Below are 20,364 nucleotides of genomic sequence, written 5' to 3' on the forward strand. Positions count from 1 at the left end.
TCCCCAGCCTCCCCGGCTCTGACTAGTCACTCACTCCAGGGAGAAAGTGGCGACCATGTGGCGGTGTTGGACAGGGCTGCCAGGATTAGTGACACTCTTCTGAGTGCCACCCAGGTAAGATGCAGGCGTGAAGCAGGGTACACGTGTACACACAACACACACACACACCATTGCAACAGGGTGGGGGCCGAGGCCGGTTTTGACAGTTTGATAAAACTGGAGAGAGGACGGAAGGAGGAAGTCTAGAGGTAGAAGCAGAACCCTGGCGATTTAAGTCTTAGCAGCTGGGTAGTCTGTAGGGAGCAATAGGATCTGTTGTTTGTACAGGTCCTGAGGCTTGAACTCAGGGACTGGGTAGTTAGTCCCTGAACTTCTTTTGGCTCAAGGCTAGGGCGCTACCACTTGAGCCGCTTCTGGCTTTTTGATTAGTTCAGTGGAGATAAGAATCTCAGACTTTCCTGCCTGGGTTGACTTCAAACCATGGTCTCCTGAGCAGCTAGGATTACAGGAGTTAGTAAGCCAGTGGCACCCAGCTAGGATCTGTTTGTAAAGAAGAGTTTGCTGGATGTCTCAGAGACCGATGGAACCAGTAGGATAAATGACTGCAAAAAGCCGGAGGGAATGAATGGAAAGACTCCCAAATCGAATCCAGGAGGTCTGTGTCTGGGCGTTCAGAAGTGAGAATGTTTTCTGCTCTTGCATGCTTTTTCCAGGTCATGAGACAAAAGCCCTTCATCCTTCTGGTGCTTCTTCTTGAAGGCAAGAGAGCCTTGCTCTACCACACACCTCCAGTCTGTTCTGCTTTATGTATGTTACTTTTCAGATAAATCTCATTATTTTGTCCCGGAGTGTTCTGGAACAATCATCCTCCTACCTGCTTTTCACTCAAAGCTGAGGTTACAGATGTGAGTCACTTCCCACCTTTTTTTTTTTTTTTAAAATAACCTTTTCACTGTTCCTGGTGCTATGCTGGTAGTTATAGCTGCTCTGGATGATGAGATGAAAGGATCGCTTGGGTCCAGGAGTTCCAGACCAGCCTGTGCTGGGAGACTGCTCTTAGAGAATTATTTTTTCCTCTCCTAAGACAGTTATGTTTTTCTAATTCTTTTCTAAAGTTTTCCTGGATTTCCTCAATAATTAGAGTACCTAGGCCAGGCACCAGTGGCTCATGCCTGTAATCCTAGCTACTCAGGAGGCTGAGATCTCAGGATCTTGGTTCAAAGCCAGCCCAAGCAGGGAAGTCCATAAGACTCTTATCTCCGATTTATCAGAAAACCGGAAGTGGTGCTGTGACTCAAGTGGTAGAGTGCTAGCCTTGAGCTGAAGAGCTCAGGGACAGCGCCCAGGCCCAGAGTTCAAGCCTCACAACTGGGGGGGGGGGGGGGAACCACCTTACAAAACTGCAGTATGGGTCAATTTCCTGAGGTACATCTGAGTACACAAATATTACAGCAGAAGACATGCAGTCCAAAATATTCCCAGCCCCTGCCTTTTCTTTTCTTGTACCTGTAACTCTGAGTACTCAAAGCTTGATGATCTAAAATTTTAAAAGCTATTAATCTGAACCCCAAGCTGTGAATGCAGCTCCCTTTCCCATCCATCCTCCCCTGAGGCGCCAGGGCATCTATCTCCCTGCCCTGTTTGGGGTGGTGGGGAGCGGGGAAATTAGAGCTCAGGGGTGGGAGGGGTGGTCAGCCTGTGCTTGGGCCGTGTGTTGAATCCCCGCCTGCCTCCCAAAGGTCCCTTCCTGGAGTCTCCAGACTGAATAGGTGGCTCTGTAACCATTTAAACGACTCCCTGGGACCACAGATGTTAACAGCACCCAGAGGAAACAAAGGCATCTCATAGCCTGTCCCCCAGCCAAGAGGCAGGGCTGGGGGCTCCCGAGGGGGCGGGCATCTGTGGCAGAGGGGCACTGAGAAGGGGAGGTGGACCCTAACACGCCCTTTTCAGGTGATGCTGCTCAACAACTTAAGGCACAAAAGAGCATGAGTGTGTGTGTGTGTGTGTGTGTGTGTGTGTGTGTGTGTGTGTGTGGAGCTGGACCCCAGGGGCCTTTGCAGTGCTAAGGTGGGCTTTCTATCACTGACCCCCCCCCAGCCCCTAACCAGGTACCAGCTCTATCTTCCCAAGGTTCAGTCAGGTTCAATTCTTCAATCCTCTGTTAAAAAGTTACATTCCTTACATTTTAAAATGTTGCTGTCGGGGCTGGGAATATGGCCTAGTGGTAAGAGTGCTTGTCTCATATACATGAAGCCCTAGGTTCGATTCCCCAGCACCGCATATATCGAAAACGGCCGGAAGTGGCGCTGTGGCTCCAGTGGCAGAGTGCTAGCCTTGAGCAAAAAGAAGCTAGGGACAGTGCTCAGGCCCTGAGTCCAAGGCCCAGGACTGGCAAAAATAAATAAATAAATGTTGCTGTCATAAAAGATACCTAACAAAAACTCACCATTTTGACAGTTGTGTTTTTTGGGGTTTTTTTGGTCAAGTTGTAGGGTTTGAACTCAGGGCCTGAGCATCACCTGATCTGCATTTGTCTTATTTGGGTATCATGATATAAGGTATTCAGTTTATTTGGGCATGGTCTTGTCAATTGGCTGCCTATGATAGAAACATCCTTTTTTGTTGATGGTGGTGGTTGTGGTGGTTTCTTGTTTTTTGTAAAACATACTAAGTTGAGTTTTAGTTTGTTTACATATGAACTCAAAGTGCAGAAACAAAACTCAGAGCCTGGTACTCATTGCTCCTGCCTGTAATGCTAGCTATTCAGGAGGCTGAGAAACAGCCAACCTATGCAGAGAATTGTATGAGACTTCATCTCCAAAATAATCAGCAAAGAGGCTGTAGAGCACCAGCTAAGCAAACTCAAGCCCCTGAGTTCAAAATCAGTACCAAAAAAAGAGAGACCCTCAGGCCAATGGTTTTTTGCTTATTCAACATGATGTAGGTGATACGCTGCGCCAATCATGGCAGTCCTCTCATGCAGATGTAATGCTTGTTGTTTGCACCCATGATGATGTCCCCTAGCATCTTCTATGCAAATGAAGAGACTGTGTTTACACCAATCACCGGTCTTCTGCTGGGTCACCAGGGGAAGTGCTTCCCCCTCCTGGCCTGAGTAGGAATGGCTGCAGAGTCATCTGGAATTCACCAGGACTTGTGAAAGCAATACATCTGGTGCTAGCCGACTGCTAGGGCAATGCCGCCAGGAGCCGGAGCTGTGCTTTGGCAGCGAACGTGGTTATCATATAACTTCCTCAGGTGTCTGCGGAGTGCTCAGAGCAGCTCAGGTGTCTGTGGAGTGCTGACCGGAGAGGGCAGTCTGCCTTCTCCCTGTCCTCAACCATTCAAGACAGCCAGGGCCCCATGGAAGCTTCTTAGAGCTGTCAATTAAGGAATCATGTCACTCTGATCTTCAACATCTCACCACATTTAAAAGAGAAAGATTAATATAAGAGGTACTTTATAAGGGCTGGGAATATGGCCTAGTGGTAGAGTGCTTGCCTCGTATACATGAAGCCCTGGGTTTGAAAATTCCTCAGCACCACTATATGGAAAATGGCCAGAGGTGGCACTGTGGCTCAAGTGGTAGCGTGCTAGCCTTGAGCAAAAAGCCAGGGACAGTGCTCAGGCCCTGAGTCCAAGGCCCAGGACTGGCAAAGAAAAAAGAGAGGTGCTTATAATAAAGGCCATCACTATCACTCACAGTACTTCAGTAGTTCTCTAACCATGCTTAACTCCTGCTCCAGCACCCAGGAACAAAAGTGGGTCCCTACCATTTCCCTCATTGTCAGAGCAGTGAGCAATGGTCCGAAACTGGCCTCTCCAATACAGAGGAGCACAATAAAGGCAAGTTATTCCTCTATAAAGCGAATACTCCCTGCCAGAGCAGGTAGTCACACAGTCTCCTCAGCATGAAAACGAATCCTGCTGGCCTTGATTGGGGGATAATTTTAGCTGTCATCTAAGAAAACTCTGGATTCTCAAAGAAAACTGTTTGTTCCTTTGCTCGTACAGAGTGAGCATTCTTATTCAAATACCTGAACTCTGGCTGGGCGCTGGTGGCTCACACTTGTAATCCTAGCTATGGCAGGAGGCTGAGATCTGAGAGTTTCAGTTTGAAGCCAGCCTGGGCAGAAAAGTTTGTGAGACTCTTATTTCCAATTACTCTGAAGAAGCTGGAAGTGGTGCTGTAGCTCAAGTGGTAGAGCGCTAGACTTGAGCACAGAGACTCAGGGACAGTGCCCAGGCCCTGAGTTCAAACACTAGGACTGGCCAAAAAAAAAAAAGATCTGAGGTCTGAAATGTTCCAGATCTTTCTGAGTGCTGACATGAAGCCACACACTTGATCTCATGTGATGGTTTAAAACATCAAAATAGTAGCACAATAAAAATGTTGCTTAAAAATCACCTTCCGCCTGTATAAGATGTAGGGCTGGCAACATAGCTTGGCACTTACCCAGCACGAATGAGGCCTTAGGTTCAATTCCTAGCACTGCGGGAACACAGAGATGTGGATGTCATCTCTAGACACTTGTATGCAAACACTCCCCAACCTGCCATTGCTCGTGCCTGTAATCCTATCTACTTAAGGAGGCTGACATCTGAGGATAGAGGTTTGAAGCCAGCCAGGGCAGAAAAGTCCCCAGGAGACTCTTATCTCCAATTAGTCACTCAGAAATCAGAAGTGGAGGGCTGGGAATGTAGCTTAGTGGTAGAGCACTTGCCTAGCATGCATGAAGCCTTCAGAGCTTAGTCTCCTGAGTAGCTAGGATTATAGACCAAAGGGGACGGAGGAAGAGGAGCAATCAACCCAAACCTCAAAGCCCAGCCAGAACAAACCAACCCACCCCTTGCATTCTACCAGTGCAAGGAAACTGTGTGACCAGCAGAGGGCGCCAGATCCCCGTACTTCCACCCCGGCCCCGGGAGAAGCTGAGCCTGGAGAGGTGAGCCAGGCTCAGAGAAACTCCTGATGAGTGCCTTCAGAGTGGCTGAAGAAAACAGGTATTGTCGCCAATTCCCCCTGTGACATTGCATCAAGGGCATGGGAAGGACTTTGGCTTTCGTTTGAAATCTTGCTCTTAAAGTTCCGGTCTTACACATTGATAAGCCCCTGTTCTTTTGATCAAGTGCACATTCTGTACCATCTGACTGGCCTGGCTTCTGTAGGCAGAGTCTCTGTGGTGGTCCAGAAGGTTAGGAGCGAAGGCTAGGAGAAAAGAGTGAGTTACCAGGGGCTGGGGATATAGCCTAGCGGCAAGAGTGCCTGCCTCGGATACACAAGGTCCTAGGTTCGATTCCCCAGCACCACGTATACAGAAAACGGCCAGAAGCGGCGCTGTGGCTCAAGTGGCAGAGTGCTAGCCTTGAGCGGGAAGAAGCCAGGGACAGTGCTCAGGCCCTGAGTCCAAGGCCCAGGACTGGCAAAAAAAAAAAAAGAGTGAGTTACCAGCGTAGCCCCCCGGGCCTGGCTGTCCAGGCCCAAGGACATTCTAGGGCACTGTATGAAAAGCTGGACAGCCAGGATTCATGTCTGTAATTTTAGCCTCTCAGGAGACTGACAGCTGAGGATCACAGTTCCAAGCCACACAAAGCAGGGAAGTTTATGAGACTCTCATCTCCACTTAACCACCAAAAAGCCAGAAGCAGAGCCGTGGTTCAAGTGGTAAGAGTGCTAGTTTTAAGCAAGAACTCCTAGGGACCATACCCAAGTCATGAGTTCAAGTCCCAGGATTGGCACACACAAAGATTAATGAAGTTGATTTAATATGAAATACCCTATATAGTTCTTTTAAAAACTGTACTATTGGGCTGGGGATATAGCCTAGTGGCAAGAGTGCCTGCCTCGGTATACCCGAGGCCCTAGGTTCGATTCCCCAGTACCACATATACAGAAAACGGCCAGAAGCGGCGCCGTGGCTCAAGTGGCAGAGTGCTAGCCTTGAGCGGGAAGAAGCCAGGGACAGTGCTTAGGCCCTGAGTCCAAGGCCCAGGACTGGCCAAAAAAAATAAAAAATAAAAAATAAAAAAAAATAAAAAACTGTACTATTTTGTCTTTTCCTTTTTTGGTATCAAGGAACACACCCAGGACGTTGTACTTTCTAGGCAAGCACTTTGCCACTGAGCTACATTCCAGCCCTCCATATACATTGTAATAATGTTAAGGGTGATAGATTTGTATGCATGATCTGGCTGTAAACCAGCATCCTTAGGCCTCATCAGCCTGCTAACTAGGATTGTAGGCTTGAGCCACTGGTGCCCAGATACTGATTTTTAGCTAATCATTTTTCTTTATTTGAGATTGTGGTTTTTTCTCATTCTATGTTATTTCTAGTTTTTCTAACAATCTTTGTGTCCTTAAGATAAACTCAACCTGGGTATGACCACTGCCATTTTGTTTTGTTTTGTTTTTGGCCAGTCCTCGGCTTTGGACTCAGGGCCTCAGCACTGTCCCTGGCTTGTTTTTGCTCAAGACTAGCACTCTGCCACTTGAGCCACAGCACCACTTCTGGCCATTTTCTGTATATGTGGTGCTGGGGAATTGAACCTAGGACCTCCTGTATACAAGGCGAGCACTCTTGCCACTAGGCCATATCCCCAACCCTGACCACTGCCATTTTAAGGCACTTCTGAATTTGGTTTGCAAATAATTGGGATGCTGCATTCCTTCTTTGTTACTTTGTTTCCAATTCAATTGCTGTTTTCCTTTCTGAGATGGACCTGATGAGCTATTCTTACCTGGCTTGGCCATCAAGGTTCATTGGACAGACTGAGTAATGTTCTTTATTCTCTGGAAGAATTTGTTTTCTGTGGAATAATCTGTCCCTTCATAATTTAGTAGAGTTTGCCTATGAAACCCTTGGGGCGGGCTAGGGATATGGCCTAGTGGCAAGAGTGCTTGCCTCTAATACATGAAGCCCTGGGATCGATTCCCCAGCACCACATATACAGAAAACTGTCAAAAGTGGCAGAGTGCTAGCCCTGTGCAAAAAGAAGCCAGGGACAGTGCTCAGGCCCTGAGTCCAAGCCCAGGACTGGCCAGAAAAAAAAGAAATAAACCCTTGGGGCTTGGTATTTGTGTGTGTGTGTGCACACACAAGCATGTGTGTGCCTGCGTGTGTACTCCAGTCCTAGGGCTTAGGCTCTGTTCCTGAGTTTTTTTGTTCGAGGCTAGTGCTCTACAACTTGAGCTACATAGTTCTACTTCCAACTTTTTGTGATGATTAATTGGAGATAAGAGTCTCAGGGAATTTTCTTGTCCGGGCTGGCTTTGAATAGTGATGCTCAGATCTCAGCCTCCCAAATAGCTAGTATTCCAGGCATAAGCCACCAGCAGGAAACTCCAAGAGACTCTAATCTCCAATTAATCACCAAAAAGCTGGAAGTGGAGCAATAGCTCAAGTGGTAGAGAAAAAAAATAAAAGAAGCTCAGGAACAGGAGTCAGGCCCTGAGTTCAAGTCCTAGGACCAACACACACACACACACACAAACACGAAACACACACAACATATCCTCACAGAAAAAGCTGCAAGTGGTGCTGTGGCTCACGTGGTAGAGTGCTAGCCTTGAGCAAAAGCAGCTCAGCGACAGTGCCCAGGCCGTGAGTTCAAGCCCCAATACTGGCAAAAAGAAAGAAAAAAAGTACTTCTATTAGCTCAAAATAACATCAGAACAGCTGGTGTGGGGAGCACTTGTGGCTCAAGCTTGTAACCCCAGCTTCTGAGGATCGCAGTTCAAAGCCAGCCTGGACAGGAAAGGCTGAGACTCTTATCCCCAATTAACTAACAGAAAACTGGAAGTGGAACTGTAGCTCAAAGTGGCAGAGTGCTAGCTTTGAGGGGAAAAGCTCAGGGAGTGCCCAGGCCCTGAATTCAAGCCCCACGACTAACAAAAACAAAACCACTGGTCATCACAAAAACACTTTCCAGGGCTGGGAATGTGGCTTAGAAGTAGAGGGTTTGCCTAGCATACATATGGCCCTAGGTTCAATTCCTCAGTACTACATAAAACAATAATAACAAAAACCACTTGCCAGCCCCCAACTCTATACCACTTCAATGAGCCTATTCCATGGCCCCTATGACACAGTGAAGCTATTAACAATAGATTCCATCCACCATTTAATCATAGTTGATTTCCCATGGGTTTTGTTTTTGTGTGGGTACTGCTCAGGACTGGCTTTGAACAACAATCCTCAAAACTCAGCCTGGAGAGTAGCTAGGGTTACAGGTGTTAGACGAATCCATCTGTATGAAATTCTGCACTGTGTGAGCAGCTCAAGGACACTCACAGAGCTTAACCGTCCCCCTGGTTCTGGATACACTGCCACATCTGTTTTCTCTAAAGATGGAGGCCAGCTGCTGCACTGGTTGTTTCCTCAGAGCTCCTGGTCAGTGATGTCAGGCTCAGTGGGCTCACAGTCACTTCCACTGAGGCGCCCGATGACGACCTGAAACGGGGTGCCTGGGAGCAGAGCCCCCAGCCAAGCCACTTGCGGCTGAGCCATCTGGACATTCCGCCCCAGCTGCCAGCGTCCAGCTGCAGGTACTGGCCGGGGCCCAGCTCCCACCTGAGGGGCACCTTCTGCTTCCACTTGGCATAAACGCTAGATGGCTCCATCTCTAGAAATGAGAGGTTCCCAAGAGCCATTTATTTTATCTAATTTTCTTTTTTTTTTGTCTTATTGTCAAAGTGATGTACAGAGAGGTTACAGTTTCATATGTTAGGCATTGGATACATTTCTTGTACTGTTTGTTACCTCCTCCCTCATTCCTCCTTCCCCCTCCCCCGCTCCCCCCATGAGTTGTTCAGTTGGTTTACACCAAACAGTTTTGCAAGTATTGCTTTTGTAGTCGTTTGTCTTTTTATCCTTTGTCTCTCGATTTTGGTATTCCCTTTCACTTTCCTAGTTCTAATACCAGTATACACGGTTTCCAATGTACTCAGATAAGATACAGTGATAGTGCAGGTACAACCACAGGAAGGGGATACCAGAGGATCAACCATGGAAGCTACGGTTTCACATCGCATGTTGAAAGTAATTACAACAGTGATATAACAGTCATTTCTGCAACATGGAGTTCATTTCACTTAGCATCATCTTATGCATTCATAAGGGCATAGCTATTAGGCTCTTGTGATCCTCTGCTGTGACTAGCCTAAACCTGTGCTAATTATTCCCTATGAGGGAGACCAGAGTCCATGTTTCTTTGGGCCTAAGAGCCGTTTATTTTTAAAGGAAATTGTACTTCACAGCATTTGTAACCATGAGTTCTTCCACCGTAATGTGAACACATTACCAAAATACAGAAGCAGTGCTCAAGAGAACTGCCAATGCGCCAGGCCCCAGTGGCTCACTGTAATCCTAGCTCAGGGACAATCCCCGGGCCCGGAGTTCAAGCCCCAAAAAGCAAAACAAAACTGTCCGTGAAGGATATAATGGCGTCTTGATTTAATAGACCAACAGTGGCCGGGTAACTAACCCCTGCTGTTTCCCTAAAAGCCAGCCACGATGGACAAGGATACGCACAACCCTCCATCCGCCAGACCCAGGAAAAAATGGCCCAAGCCCTGCAGGACTTACGAAAGGGGGGGGGGGTGAACTTGAACTCGGCACCCCCGGCCCTTTAGCGTTGTCCTCCAGGCTGGAACTACCTACCACTCGGGCCGGTGGAGTGGAGATGAGGGCCGCGCGCGGTCCTTTCCCGCCCGGGGCGGGGGGGGCGGGGGGCTGGCTGGGGACCGCGGCGATTTCCCCATCTCAGCCGCCATCCACCCCAGCTACGGTTACGGGCGTGGCGTGGGGCCTCCGCACCCAGCCGGGTCTCCGGAACGCTTCCCCGGGGTCGGGCGGAGCTCGGGGAGTCCGAGCCCCAGCAGGGCGCTCACGCCGCGGGCGCCCCCAGGCACGATCCCACCTCGCCCGGTTAGCGTCGTGGGAAGCCCTCCGCCACACACACACACACACACACCCCAGTGGCCGTGAGACGGCCCCGGGTCCCGGTCAGCCTCGCCGGCCAGCCCCCACCGCCGCACCCACCGAGGGAGTCAAGCCCGGTCCCCGCCGAGCGGCCGGCAACCCGCCCGTCCCGTCCCGCCACCCCCCACGCATGCGCCGTGCGGCCCAGACGTGCCAACTACCACCCCCGGGGCCGAGGGTCGAGGCGCGCGTGCGCCTCTCCGGGCTTTTTATTACGTCACCGCGACTCGAGCGCGCGCGGCTGGATCATGAGCACGCCGCTGGCGGCGCTGTCGCGCTTGCGCATCTTCCTCTGCCAGGCGCGCGCCGCGGCGGCGGGGCTGACGTCGGGGTCGAGCTTCTTCTCCAGCAGGTGCATGCGCGCCGTGGTCTCAGTCAGCATGTCCATGAGCAGTTCCTGCTGCAGCTTCAGGTAGTTGTTCTCCTCCAACAGCACCTGACTCTTGGTGCGCTGCACCTGCGCCGGCTTCCAGTTGGAGAGGGTCGGCGGCGGCAGCGGCGGCCGCGGCCGGGTCAGCTGACCCTCGGCGGCCCAGCGGCCCCCGCGGAACACGAAGGCCTCGTCGCTGAGGCGCGTGCGCGGCGCGCCGTAGCTCAGGCCCAGCTCGGCCTGGCGCGTGCGGTGGTCCAGCAGGTAGAAGGTGGACATGGACGAGATGCGGCGCAGCGGCGGCCGTCGCGGCGAGAAACGGCGCGAGAAGTGGTCCGCCCAGAACTGCCGCAGCCGTTCCCACAGGCGGCCGGTGGCGTGGCTCCAAGCCAGGCACTCGAAGGCCTCCAGGGCGAGGGATGATGGGCGGGGCCTCCTCGGGGAGCTGCGGGATGGAAAGTGGGGGGGGGGGTTGGGGGTGGCGGGCCAGGGTCCCCAAAGGCTGCACACCCCCTTGTCTTGGGAACCCTGGTGTCCTCAGTGATGCGGGTGAGCCAGTGGCACTGCTGAGGAGCAGATGGCCCTGGGTCAGCGCCGTGGCCCCGTTTGCAAGTCAAGGCCCGGGTTAAGTACGTGGCCTGCCAACCCAGTCACGCAGGCTTGCCCAAAGACCACTTTGGGAAGTCAGGCCCTGAGTATAAGCTAGATAAACCCACAGGATTAGTACCAGCGGGGCACCAGTGGCTCACCCCTGTCATCCTAGCGACACAGGAGGTTGAGGTCGGAGGAACGTAGTTCGAAGCCAGCTCTGGCAGGAAATTCCATGAGACTCCTACCTCCAGTTAACCAGCAAAAAGCTGGAAGTGGAGCTGGTGGCTCAAATGGTTCAGCATCAGCCTTGAGCAAAAGAGATACTGGGGGAAAAGCCAGGTTTGATGGCTCAGGCCTGTAAGCCTAGCTATTCAGAAAGCTGAGGTCTGAGGATAACCATTTGAAGCATAGAAAAAGCCAGAAATGGAGCTGTGACTCAGGTGGTAGAGCACTAGACTTGAGCAAGAAGGATAGGTACCCAGGCCCTGTATTCAAACCCTAGGACCAGCAAGAAAAGAAGACTAGAGTTTGATTCACAAGTGAACAAGTAGTACCTGTGATTGCATCATGAGCTGTTTGTGTGCTAGAGACTATGCCATAATTTCAGTCCAGTCCTGGGTGCTGGTGGCTCACACTTGTAATCCTAGCTACTCAGGAGGCTAAGATCTGAGGAGGGTGGTTCAAAGTCAGCTCTAGCAGGAAAGTCTGTGAGACTCTTATTCCAGTAAACTCAAAGCTGGCAGTGGATCTGTAGCTCAAGTGATAAGAGTGCTAACCTTGAGCAAAAAGAAGTACCAGCACAAGGACAATGCCCAGGTCCTGAGATCAAGCCCCAGGATCAGCACTAAACAAAGTTCAAAATAAAACAATAAAGATTAGGATTGCTGCTGCCCCCAGACAGGGTCCTGGATGAGGAAAGACCAGTAGTAGAGCCTACTTGTGTAGGCTCTTAGAGAAATTGGCCAGCTGCAATGGGCATGGCTAATGGGCATGGAGAGAAGATGGGGGTGAGTTTTGTGCTCCACACGTGTTGAAGAATTGGGTAGAGTTGGTCCTGGATTTCGCACAGGAGGAAGCTGGAAGGATGGACCTGGATACCTTGTGTTCTATCCCTTGAGCCATTGGCCCCACACTGTACCTTGCGCTCAAACAGACAAGCTCATCAGGTTAGTCTTCATTGTACTGGGGAGGATTCCAAAGTCAAGGTTAGATGGGAGCCTTCAGAGCATTGTGGGATGTCTAGTATAACCAGCACTATGATTGCTCCCATCATTCAGTTATTGGACAACTTTGAACCTGAGCCTGATCCCTGGCAGGCCCTGCTCTGAACAGCATAACCTGTTCTTGTCATCAAAACAGATGTAGTGACATCCAGGGGCATGTGCCTTTACCTAGGAAATGCGTGCTGCACACACTAAGTTTAACTGTTGTTCCAAGCAGACCACAACCTCAAGGGATCTAAAGTCCAATAACAAATAGACCAGTTTCATTCTCTCTGTTGGTCTATACACACCCCTCTTAGTTAGTGCCACTTCTGTTGTATGAGAATAGGAGCTCTATCGTGTGCTGTTGTTTCTCTTCTGCCCGTGGAGGGGAAAAGAGAAATAGAAAAGAGAATGAATGGGCCTTCATTCATTCAACACACTCCTCCCAGTTGGGCAGAGGCTGGATGGTTCCCTCCCAGTCACCCGGTCTAGTTCAGTCTAGTTCAGGGAACTAGATTCTCATCCCTGGAATCCCTCATCCAGCCCACTCTCAAAGTTGCAAGGGCCAGACCTTTCCCCAACATCTGCAACTTGTGTGTCTCACCTGGAAGATGGGTTGGAGGTGCCAAGCTGCTGTCCCAGGTTTGGCCACATCTCTGAACCACTCAGCTCCTGTGTACTAGCTATGACTCACAATGCCTCAAGCCCAACCCCAGGCCACCCCAGGATAGAAGAGGTGTTGACAGCCCAGTGATTAAAAGCATGGACCTTTGACTCACCCTTGCCTTCATGTCATGAATTTATTCAACACTTGTATTCTGTGCTCTGATCATTCTAGAGAATTGAAGATAGTCCCTCATTAAACTTTTTTTCTGGGGGAGTAAGGTGGACAAGACCACACTATATGACCCAGGCTCACGTCAAACACTTGGGCTCCAATAATCATCCTACCTCAGCCTCTTAAGCATCTGGAGCTACAGACTCAATGCTCTGTGTCTGGCTAACTAGGAATTTCTTGGCAGGAAAATGGGGTGGGAGATATACATAAGCAGAGTCTAGTACCTTAATTTATTCTAGGACTGATTGGGTTTAGATGTGATTAGTTTGTGTGTTGGAAGCTCAGTGCTGATTTTAGTCATGAGAACTTTGTGTGTATGTGTGTGTGTGTTTGTCCATGTTAAGGACCTTGTACATGTTAAGTGCATGCTCTTTGGTCTAGTGGAAGGCAGTTAGACCCTTGCGAATACTGTGCTTGGACTGGATTAACACTGGTCTGAAGTATGGGTTAGTTCTTGCAAGTCAAGATTGCTATAAAGAGTGAGCCTGGGGGCTGGGAACGTGGCTCAGTGGTAGACTGCTCACCTAGCATGCATGAAGCCCTGGGTTTGATTCCTCAGTACCACATAAACAGAAAAGCCTGAAGTGGCGCTGGGGCTCAAGTGGAAGATTGCTAGCCTTGAGCAAAAAGAAGCTCAGGGACAGTGCCTAGGCCCTGAGTTCAAGCCACAGTACTGGCAAAAAAAAAAAAGTGAGACTGGGACAGGGTACTAGTGGCTCATGCCTGTAATCCTAGCTATATGCACTCCCTCCATGTTGTGCACTGTTACTCTGTTGTGAAACAGCCAGAAAAGCCTCAGTAGAACCAGCAGACACTGCAGCCATGCTCTTGGACCTCCAACACTGTGTGTTCCATAAACCTCTTTGCTTTAGGTATTTTCTTGTAGCAACAGAAAACGGAATTAATGAGGCAGTGCTTCATGAAGCTGACATGGGATGTCATGCATGGGCTCCCTATAAGCGCAGCTTAAGATGAAAGTTCCCGTTCAAGAGAGTTATGAAGCCGGGCACTGGTGGCTCATGTGTTTAATTCCAACTACTCAGGAGGCTGAGATCTGAAGATAGCAGTTTGAAGCCAGCCAAGGCAGGAAATGCCATGAGACTCCTACCTCCAAGTTACCCAGCAAAAAGCTAGAAGTGGAGCTGTGGCTCAAGTGGTACAGCATCAGCTTTAAGCAAAACAGCTACAGGACACAAAGCCCAGGCCCTGAGTTCAACCCCCAGCGCGCGCGCGCGCACACACACACACACACACACACATACACAAGAAAAAGAGACAGTTACAAGTAAAATGCTGTCAAAAGGGAGTGGGGCCCCAGAGAAGAGCAGGAGAAAAGCTAAAGCAAGAGTGTGGCCTTAGCGTAAGCTATCTTACCACAGCCCAGAGTCAGGTCTCCTTAAGGAAAGGAAGTCAGCATTTTGTAGCCTCACTCTTCCTTAGAGCCCCAATTTCAGCCAGTTCATGGTGAGGGCAGCTGTACGTTACCACCTAACAGCTGCTATGGGAGGAGTGTACATTAGTAATAAAGGTTTGGGTGGAACCCCAGCAACATAGAGGGAGGAGGAAAAGAAGGGAACATTAAAATGCAAGGAAGTTACCAAATAGGTCAAGGTTTCTAATGGTGGTTCATGCAGTGAAGAAAATAAAGCAGAAAAAAAATAGGCCAAGAGACTTTGGGACAAGGTGAGGGGTAGGAATTAATTTAGAAAAGGTACTCAGAAAAGCACTTCCTGTTCATTGCCTGAGACTTCAGCCTGTTGAGATCTGGGGTCTAGAAGCAGAAAGGAGCAGTGCACAGAAGGACAAATGTCTTGTTTAGGGATGGTGGGAGGGAATGAAGTCAGTCCTTGCCAATCGCACTCTTGACTGCCATCACCTGCTTGTCATTTCTGACCTCACAGGCCTCCTCCCCAGGTCCTTCTAGTTGATCCATCCTTCTGCATGGCCTGACCCACCTCCAGAGGAGCTCCCAAGGGCCAAGAGACCACATAGGAGGTGACGGCCACACCTTGAGCTTTTTTTCTTTAATAGTTTTTCTTTTGTCATCAGTGCGTGTACTCCTTAGGTTGCCTGGTCTGGCCTTGAACTCCTGGGCTCATGGGGTTGGCCTGTCAACCTACTCAGTAGCTGGGACTTCAGGAATGCATTTCGCCCAACTTAGTAATAGTTTTCTTGAGGTATAATTGATAGAATACACCACATACATTTCTAATGTCCACGTTGATATGCTTTGATAATTCAGAATGAAGATATCCATTATCCAAAAAGTTCCTGTACTTGCAATCAATTTTCAGTGATTTTATATGTAAATTGAATTATTCAGTATGTATTCTTTGTTTATTTGTTTTATTTTTGTTGCCAGTCCTGAGGCGTGGACTCTGGGCCTGAGCACTGTCCCTAGCTTCTTTTTGCTCAAGGCTAGCGCTCTACCTCTTGAGTCACAGTTTCACTTCCAGCTTTTTTCGACATAATGTGGTGCTGAGGAATTGAACCCAGGGCTTCGTGCATATGAGGCGAGCACTTTACCACTAGGCCATATTCCCAGCCTCAGTATGTATTCTTTGGCCAAGTGACTTTGGCTTCTTGCTGCATAATTATTTTGAAATTTATACATGTTGCACATTTACACAGATTTGTTTTCAGTTTACCTGCTGATGAGAATTTGGGTTTCCAGTTCAGGATCAACTACAGATCAAGCAACTAAGCAGCTAAGGACAAGTTTGTACAAGTCTTTGAGTAGATATGTGCTTTTTCTGTTTGTTTCTTGTTTTTCTTGTTTTGAGTTTCTGCCTATGAAGCCCAGATTGGCCTTAAATGGGAGGTCCTGTAGCTGTAGCTTCATGTATAGGATTACAGGCACACACCACCATGCCCAGCTTGGATGTATGCTTTCATTTCCCTTGAATGAATTCCTGGGACTGGAATGTCTGGGTCATAGGGCAGGAACATGTTTATCTTTTTATGAAGCTGCCCAACCTTTCTCCAAACTGGTTGTACCACATCCTCTACAAGAGTGAAAGTTTCTGTTCCTCTACCTGCTAGCCAATAGTTGGTATGGTAAAACATTTTGGGGCCACTATCATTGTGTGTCTAAATCTGGCTTTAATTTGCATTTCTCAAGCAGTTACATTGAACATCTTTTTATTGTGTTTGCTATCCACTGAGAGGAACTGGTTGTTTCAAGTATTTTGCACATTTTTAAAAATTTATTTATTAATTGAACACAAATTTTTTGACAAGGTGTTGTGCAAAAAGGGTACAGTGTGTACATTTCTTGTGATATCTTACACCCTGTTTTTCTTTCCCTTCCCTAGGTCAGTATTTTGCACATTTTTTGCCAGTCTTGGGACTTTAACTCAGGGCCTGGGCAGTGTCCTGAGCTTCTTTTGCTCAAGGCTAGCACTCTACCATTTGTGCCCCAGCACCACTTCCAACTTTTTCTGTTTATGTGGTACAGAGGAATCAGATCCCAGGGCTTCGTGCATGCCAGGCAAGCACTCTACCACTAAGTCACATTCCCAGCCACTCTTTGAACATTTTAAAAAATTGATCAAAGTGCCTTGAAGTTTTTCAATGCTAGATAAAAGTTCTTTGTGGTATATATTTTGCAAATATGTATTTTGCAAATATTTCCCCTCAGAGTGTGGCTTGCCTTTTAGAGTAAAAGTTTGCAGTTAAAAATTATTTTTGATGCCAGGCAGTTTATCATTTTTTCTTTTATATTTGATGTTTGGTGTCATATTTAAGAACTCTTTACCAAAACTAGGGTTATTAGAATCTTCTTTACTTTTCTAGAAAATGTACAGTATTAGCTTTGCTTTTAGGTCTGTGCTTCATTTTTTAGTAAATTTTTATTTATGGAGAGGGTTTTTTGTATGAATTTTCCTTTTTCTGCATGACCTAACACTGTAACACTAGCTACTCAGGAGGCTAAGATCTGAGGAGGGAACGGTTCAAAGCCAGCCTGTGGGCAAGAGAGTCCTTGAGACTCTTATCTCCAATTAATCACAGAAACCGCTGGAAGTGGCGCTGTGGCTGGAGTGATAGAGTGCTAGCCTTGAGCAAAAAGGAGCTCAGAGACAGCACCAGGCTCAAAGTTCAAGCCAAGGGGGGGGGGGAGAGAATGAATTTCTTCTGCATTTTGTAGCTATATGTGTGACTGCTTCTATGGGCTTGTGCGCGCTCTCTCTCTCTCTCTCTCTCTCTCTCTCTCTCTCTCTCTCTCTCTCTGACGTAGAGAGGCATTTACTGTCTCCCAGTTACTGTGATCAAGAATCAAGATGTGCCTTGTGGGTCATCTGGCACTGTGTCTTGCAGGCTGCCGTGCCTGTGTTGGTGGGGGTGGGGGTGTGGTCTCATCTCAAGGCCTGGTTGAGATGAACCTCGTTCTCTGTTTCTTAGGTCAGATTGTGTGAGTTGATCTGAGCCCCACCCCCACCCCCTGTTCCTCACTGACTGTTGATGCCTTCTCCACAGCACAACTTGCAGCCTGGTTGCTTGCTTACCTCACTTGCCCTCACAGATGCTGTGATGGGTAAATAAGATGGTAAATCCCAAGCCCCATGTCGAATAACATGGAGGTGTTCAACATGTGGGGTAGGACTTGGATTTCGCACACCTGCGATCCCAGGTACTCAGGAGGAAAAGGCAGGAGGATCTTGACTTCCAGACTAGTTTAGCCAAAATTAGCCAGACCCGCTTACGTGCTCCAGTGTCAGCTGGATCCATTGCTTTGGGTCTGGTTGAGGCCGACGGCCCTGGTGCTGGGAGCCAGAGGTAGGGAGGCTGCTCTTCCCATGACAGCCAGGAAACTCAGCCCCTCTCTTTCTCTCTTTTGAGATGAGAGTCTCACTGGTTTTGTTTTTGTTTTTTTCAGACTGCTCCTCCTGCCTTAGCCCCCCAGCCCCAGTAGCTGCACGGTAGGTACACACAAACATGCTAGAAGAAGTGATGATTTCCCCTCCCCTCCCTTGGCCTTTTTATTCCTTTTGTTATGTTTTGTGTAATCTAGCCTTGACCTCAAATCCTCCTTCCTCACTTCTAGGGTGCTGGGATGATAGCTGTGCACCCTCATACTTGACTTCTTTATTCTTGCACCAGTGCCATGATTTTCTGTTATTGCAGCATATAATAAGTTTTGGTGTCTTGTAAATGTTGCAAAAATATGAAGATTGCTTTGACCTTCTAGGGCTTTTTATACTTCCATATGAATTTTAGACTGTCATTTCCCACAACTAAACCCTCAGGTTTGCTGTTCAGTTTTCTTAACATTGGGATGCTTAGGAGCCTTCAAAGATTGTCTGACAGACATGTAATTAGAGCCTAGGAATCTCTTTTTTTTAATTTATTTATTTTTGCCAGTCCTGGGGCTTGAACTCTGGGCTTGGGCGCCCTGAGCTTCTTTTTACTCAAGGTAAGCCCTCTACCACTTGAGCCACAGTGCCACTCCTAGCTTTTCTGAGGGAGGGGTTTATTGGAGATAAGACTCTCATGGAGTTTCCTGCCTGCGTTGGCTTTGAACTGTGATCCTAAGATCTCAGCCTCCCTAGTAGCTAGAATTATAGGTATGAGCCACCAGTGTCAGGCTTGGGGTTTACTTTATAGATGCTTATAAATTTATTATGAGGGGCCGGGAATATAGCCTAGTTGTAGAGTGCTTGCCTCCTGTACATGAGGCCCTGGGTTCAATTTCTCAGCACCACATACATAGAAAAAGCCAGAAATGGCGCTGTGGCTCAAGTGGCAGAGTGCTAGCCTTGAGCAAAAAGAAGCCAGGGACAGTGCTCAGGCCGAGTTCAGCCCCCAGGACTGGCAAAAAAAAAAAAAAAAAAAAGAAAAGAAAAAAAAGACCCACAAAATTATTACGGATTTATATTTACAGGAGAGCTATAAATGAATTTATGGTAGGTTTATGTTTATACACATTGAAATTAGGTGGTGTGGTGAGTTACTCTTTAGCTCTGAATGCTTGGTTTATCTCACATAATTCCTTTTTACACAGGTGCCTGCTTTCATTTCATGAAAGCCTGAGGCAATCTTCAGAAAACAGAATTGTGTCCTGAGCTTTTGATTTCAAAATAAGAAATGCGAAAGCCTGCTTTTCTTTTGAACTTGTTATTCTGTTGAAACCTTTAAGAAGCTGTTAACTTAGAAATGAAGAAAGAATGCCTATGTGTGCGTGATCCAGATTCTCTGCTGTCAGCATTGTGTCCTATTTTGCCTTACCTCTGAATCATTTCTGTGTACTGCAGCCCTTTACCCCCAAAAACTTCAGCATGTGCCATTCTTAGGGCTTGAACTCAGGACCTGCGCACTGTCCCTTAGCTCTTTTGCACAAAGCTAGCCCTCTACTGCTTGAACCACAGCTCCACTTCTGGCTCTTTGGTGGTTAATTGGAGGTATGAATATCATAGACTTTCCTGCCTGGGCTGGTTTTAAACCTTTATCCTCAGATCTCAGACTCCTGAATAGCCATCAGCTCCTGGCTGTAGCCCTGCTTTTTTGCTGGTTATTTTGGAGATAGAGTCTAGGGAACTTTACTGCACAGCCTGGCCTTGAAATGCAAACTTGAGCCACAACTTCAGTTCTGGCTTTTTGGTGGCTAATTGGAAGCACAAACACTGAGGCACAGTTGCTCTACATCTTGTTTGTGCACGCTAACAGCCACACCATCTGTCCAACACAAACTGTGACACAAAGTGATTTATGTCGATAAAAGATTAACCCCTATGAACTTATCAAATTAAATCAGGAAATCATGGACCCGTGGGCCTATCAAAAGCATCCTAGGTTGGGTACAAATCCCACACATTTAATCCTAGATACTGAGAGCAGTGTAGCTCTGTTCAAGGCCAGCTTTATCAGGGAAGCTTGTGAGACTTTATCTCAAAAACAGCCAGTAAAAAAACAACAGTTGGAGGCATGGTTCAAGTGGTAGAATGCCCACTTAGCAAGTGCCAGGCCCTGAGTTAAAACTACACTGTTACAAAAACAAAAACAAAAAGGCATATCAGAAATACCAGGCCCATGAGTTTCTCAGCACACCAGACCTAGGGAAGATTCAACTCTTCCCCTTAATCACAGAAAAGGAGGGGCACCTAACACTCTGGGTATCCTCATGGATTAACAGCTAACAACAGAATTCTGTCCCTGGAGTTGCAGCTCAGCTAGAACTCCCTGCTGGAGATGACCCACCAGGCCCAGTAGGTAAGCCTGAAACCAACATTATCCTTAGAGACCGCTGAGCCACACAGCTCAGTGACTGGGTTAATATCTAACCACCCGCAGTGATGCTCTCTGCATTTATATCAGTTCTGCCTTCAGCAAAGTACCTTTGAGCCCTAGAGCAACTTTAACCTTTTATTAGCCATTCTCCCG

The 20,364-nt window shown here is 48.1% G+C and overlaps 2 protein-coding genes across 2 annotated transcripts in view; one reads left to right on the forward strand and one right to left on the reverse strand.

Annotated features, from left to right (window-relative positions):
* Positions 1 to 10,178: 10,178 nt before the first annotated feature.
* Positions 10,179 to 10,968, reverse strand: Cby3 (chibby family member 3). The gene has a single exon (XM_048334309.1). The coding sequence runs from the start codon at positions 10,630 to 10,632 to the stop codon at positions 10,201 to 10,203; it is 432 nt and encodes a 143-aa protein (XP_048190266.1). The 5' UTR covers positions 10,633 to 10,968; the 3' UTR covers positions 10,179 to 10,200.
* Positions 10,273 to 20,364, forward strand: part of Canx (calnexin) — a 37,443-nt gene continuing 27,351 nt past the window's right edge. The window contains exon 1 of the mRNA XM_048334307.1: positions 10,273 to 10,395. The gene's annotated coding sequence lies outside the window, so the exon portion shown is untranslated. The remainder of the gene's footprint in view (positions 10,396 to 20,364) is intronic.

The sequence above is a fragment of the Perognathus longimembris genome, chromosome 25 (assembly GCF_023159225.1).
Source record: "Perognathus longimembris pacificus isolate PPM17 chromosome 25, ASM2315922v1, whole genome shotgun sequence".
NCBI lineage: Eukaryota > Metazoa > Chordata > Mammalia > Rodentia > Heteromyidae > Perognathus > Perognathus longimembris.

Excerpts from the sequence above, each read along its gene's own strand:
- Cby3 (XM_048334309.1), bottom strand. The coding sequence starts at position 10,632 with ATGTCCACCTTCTACCTGCTGGACCACCGCACGCGCCAGGCCGAGCTG.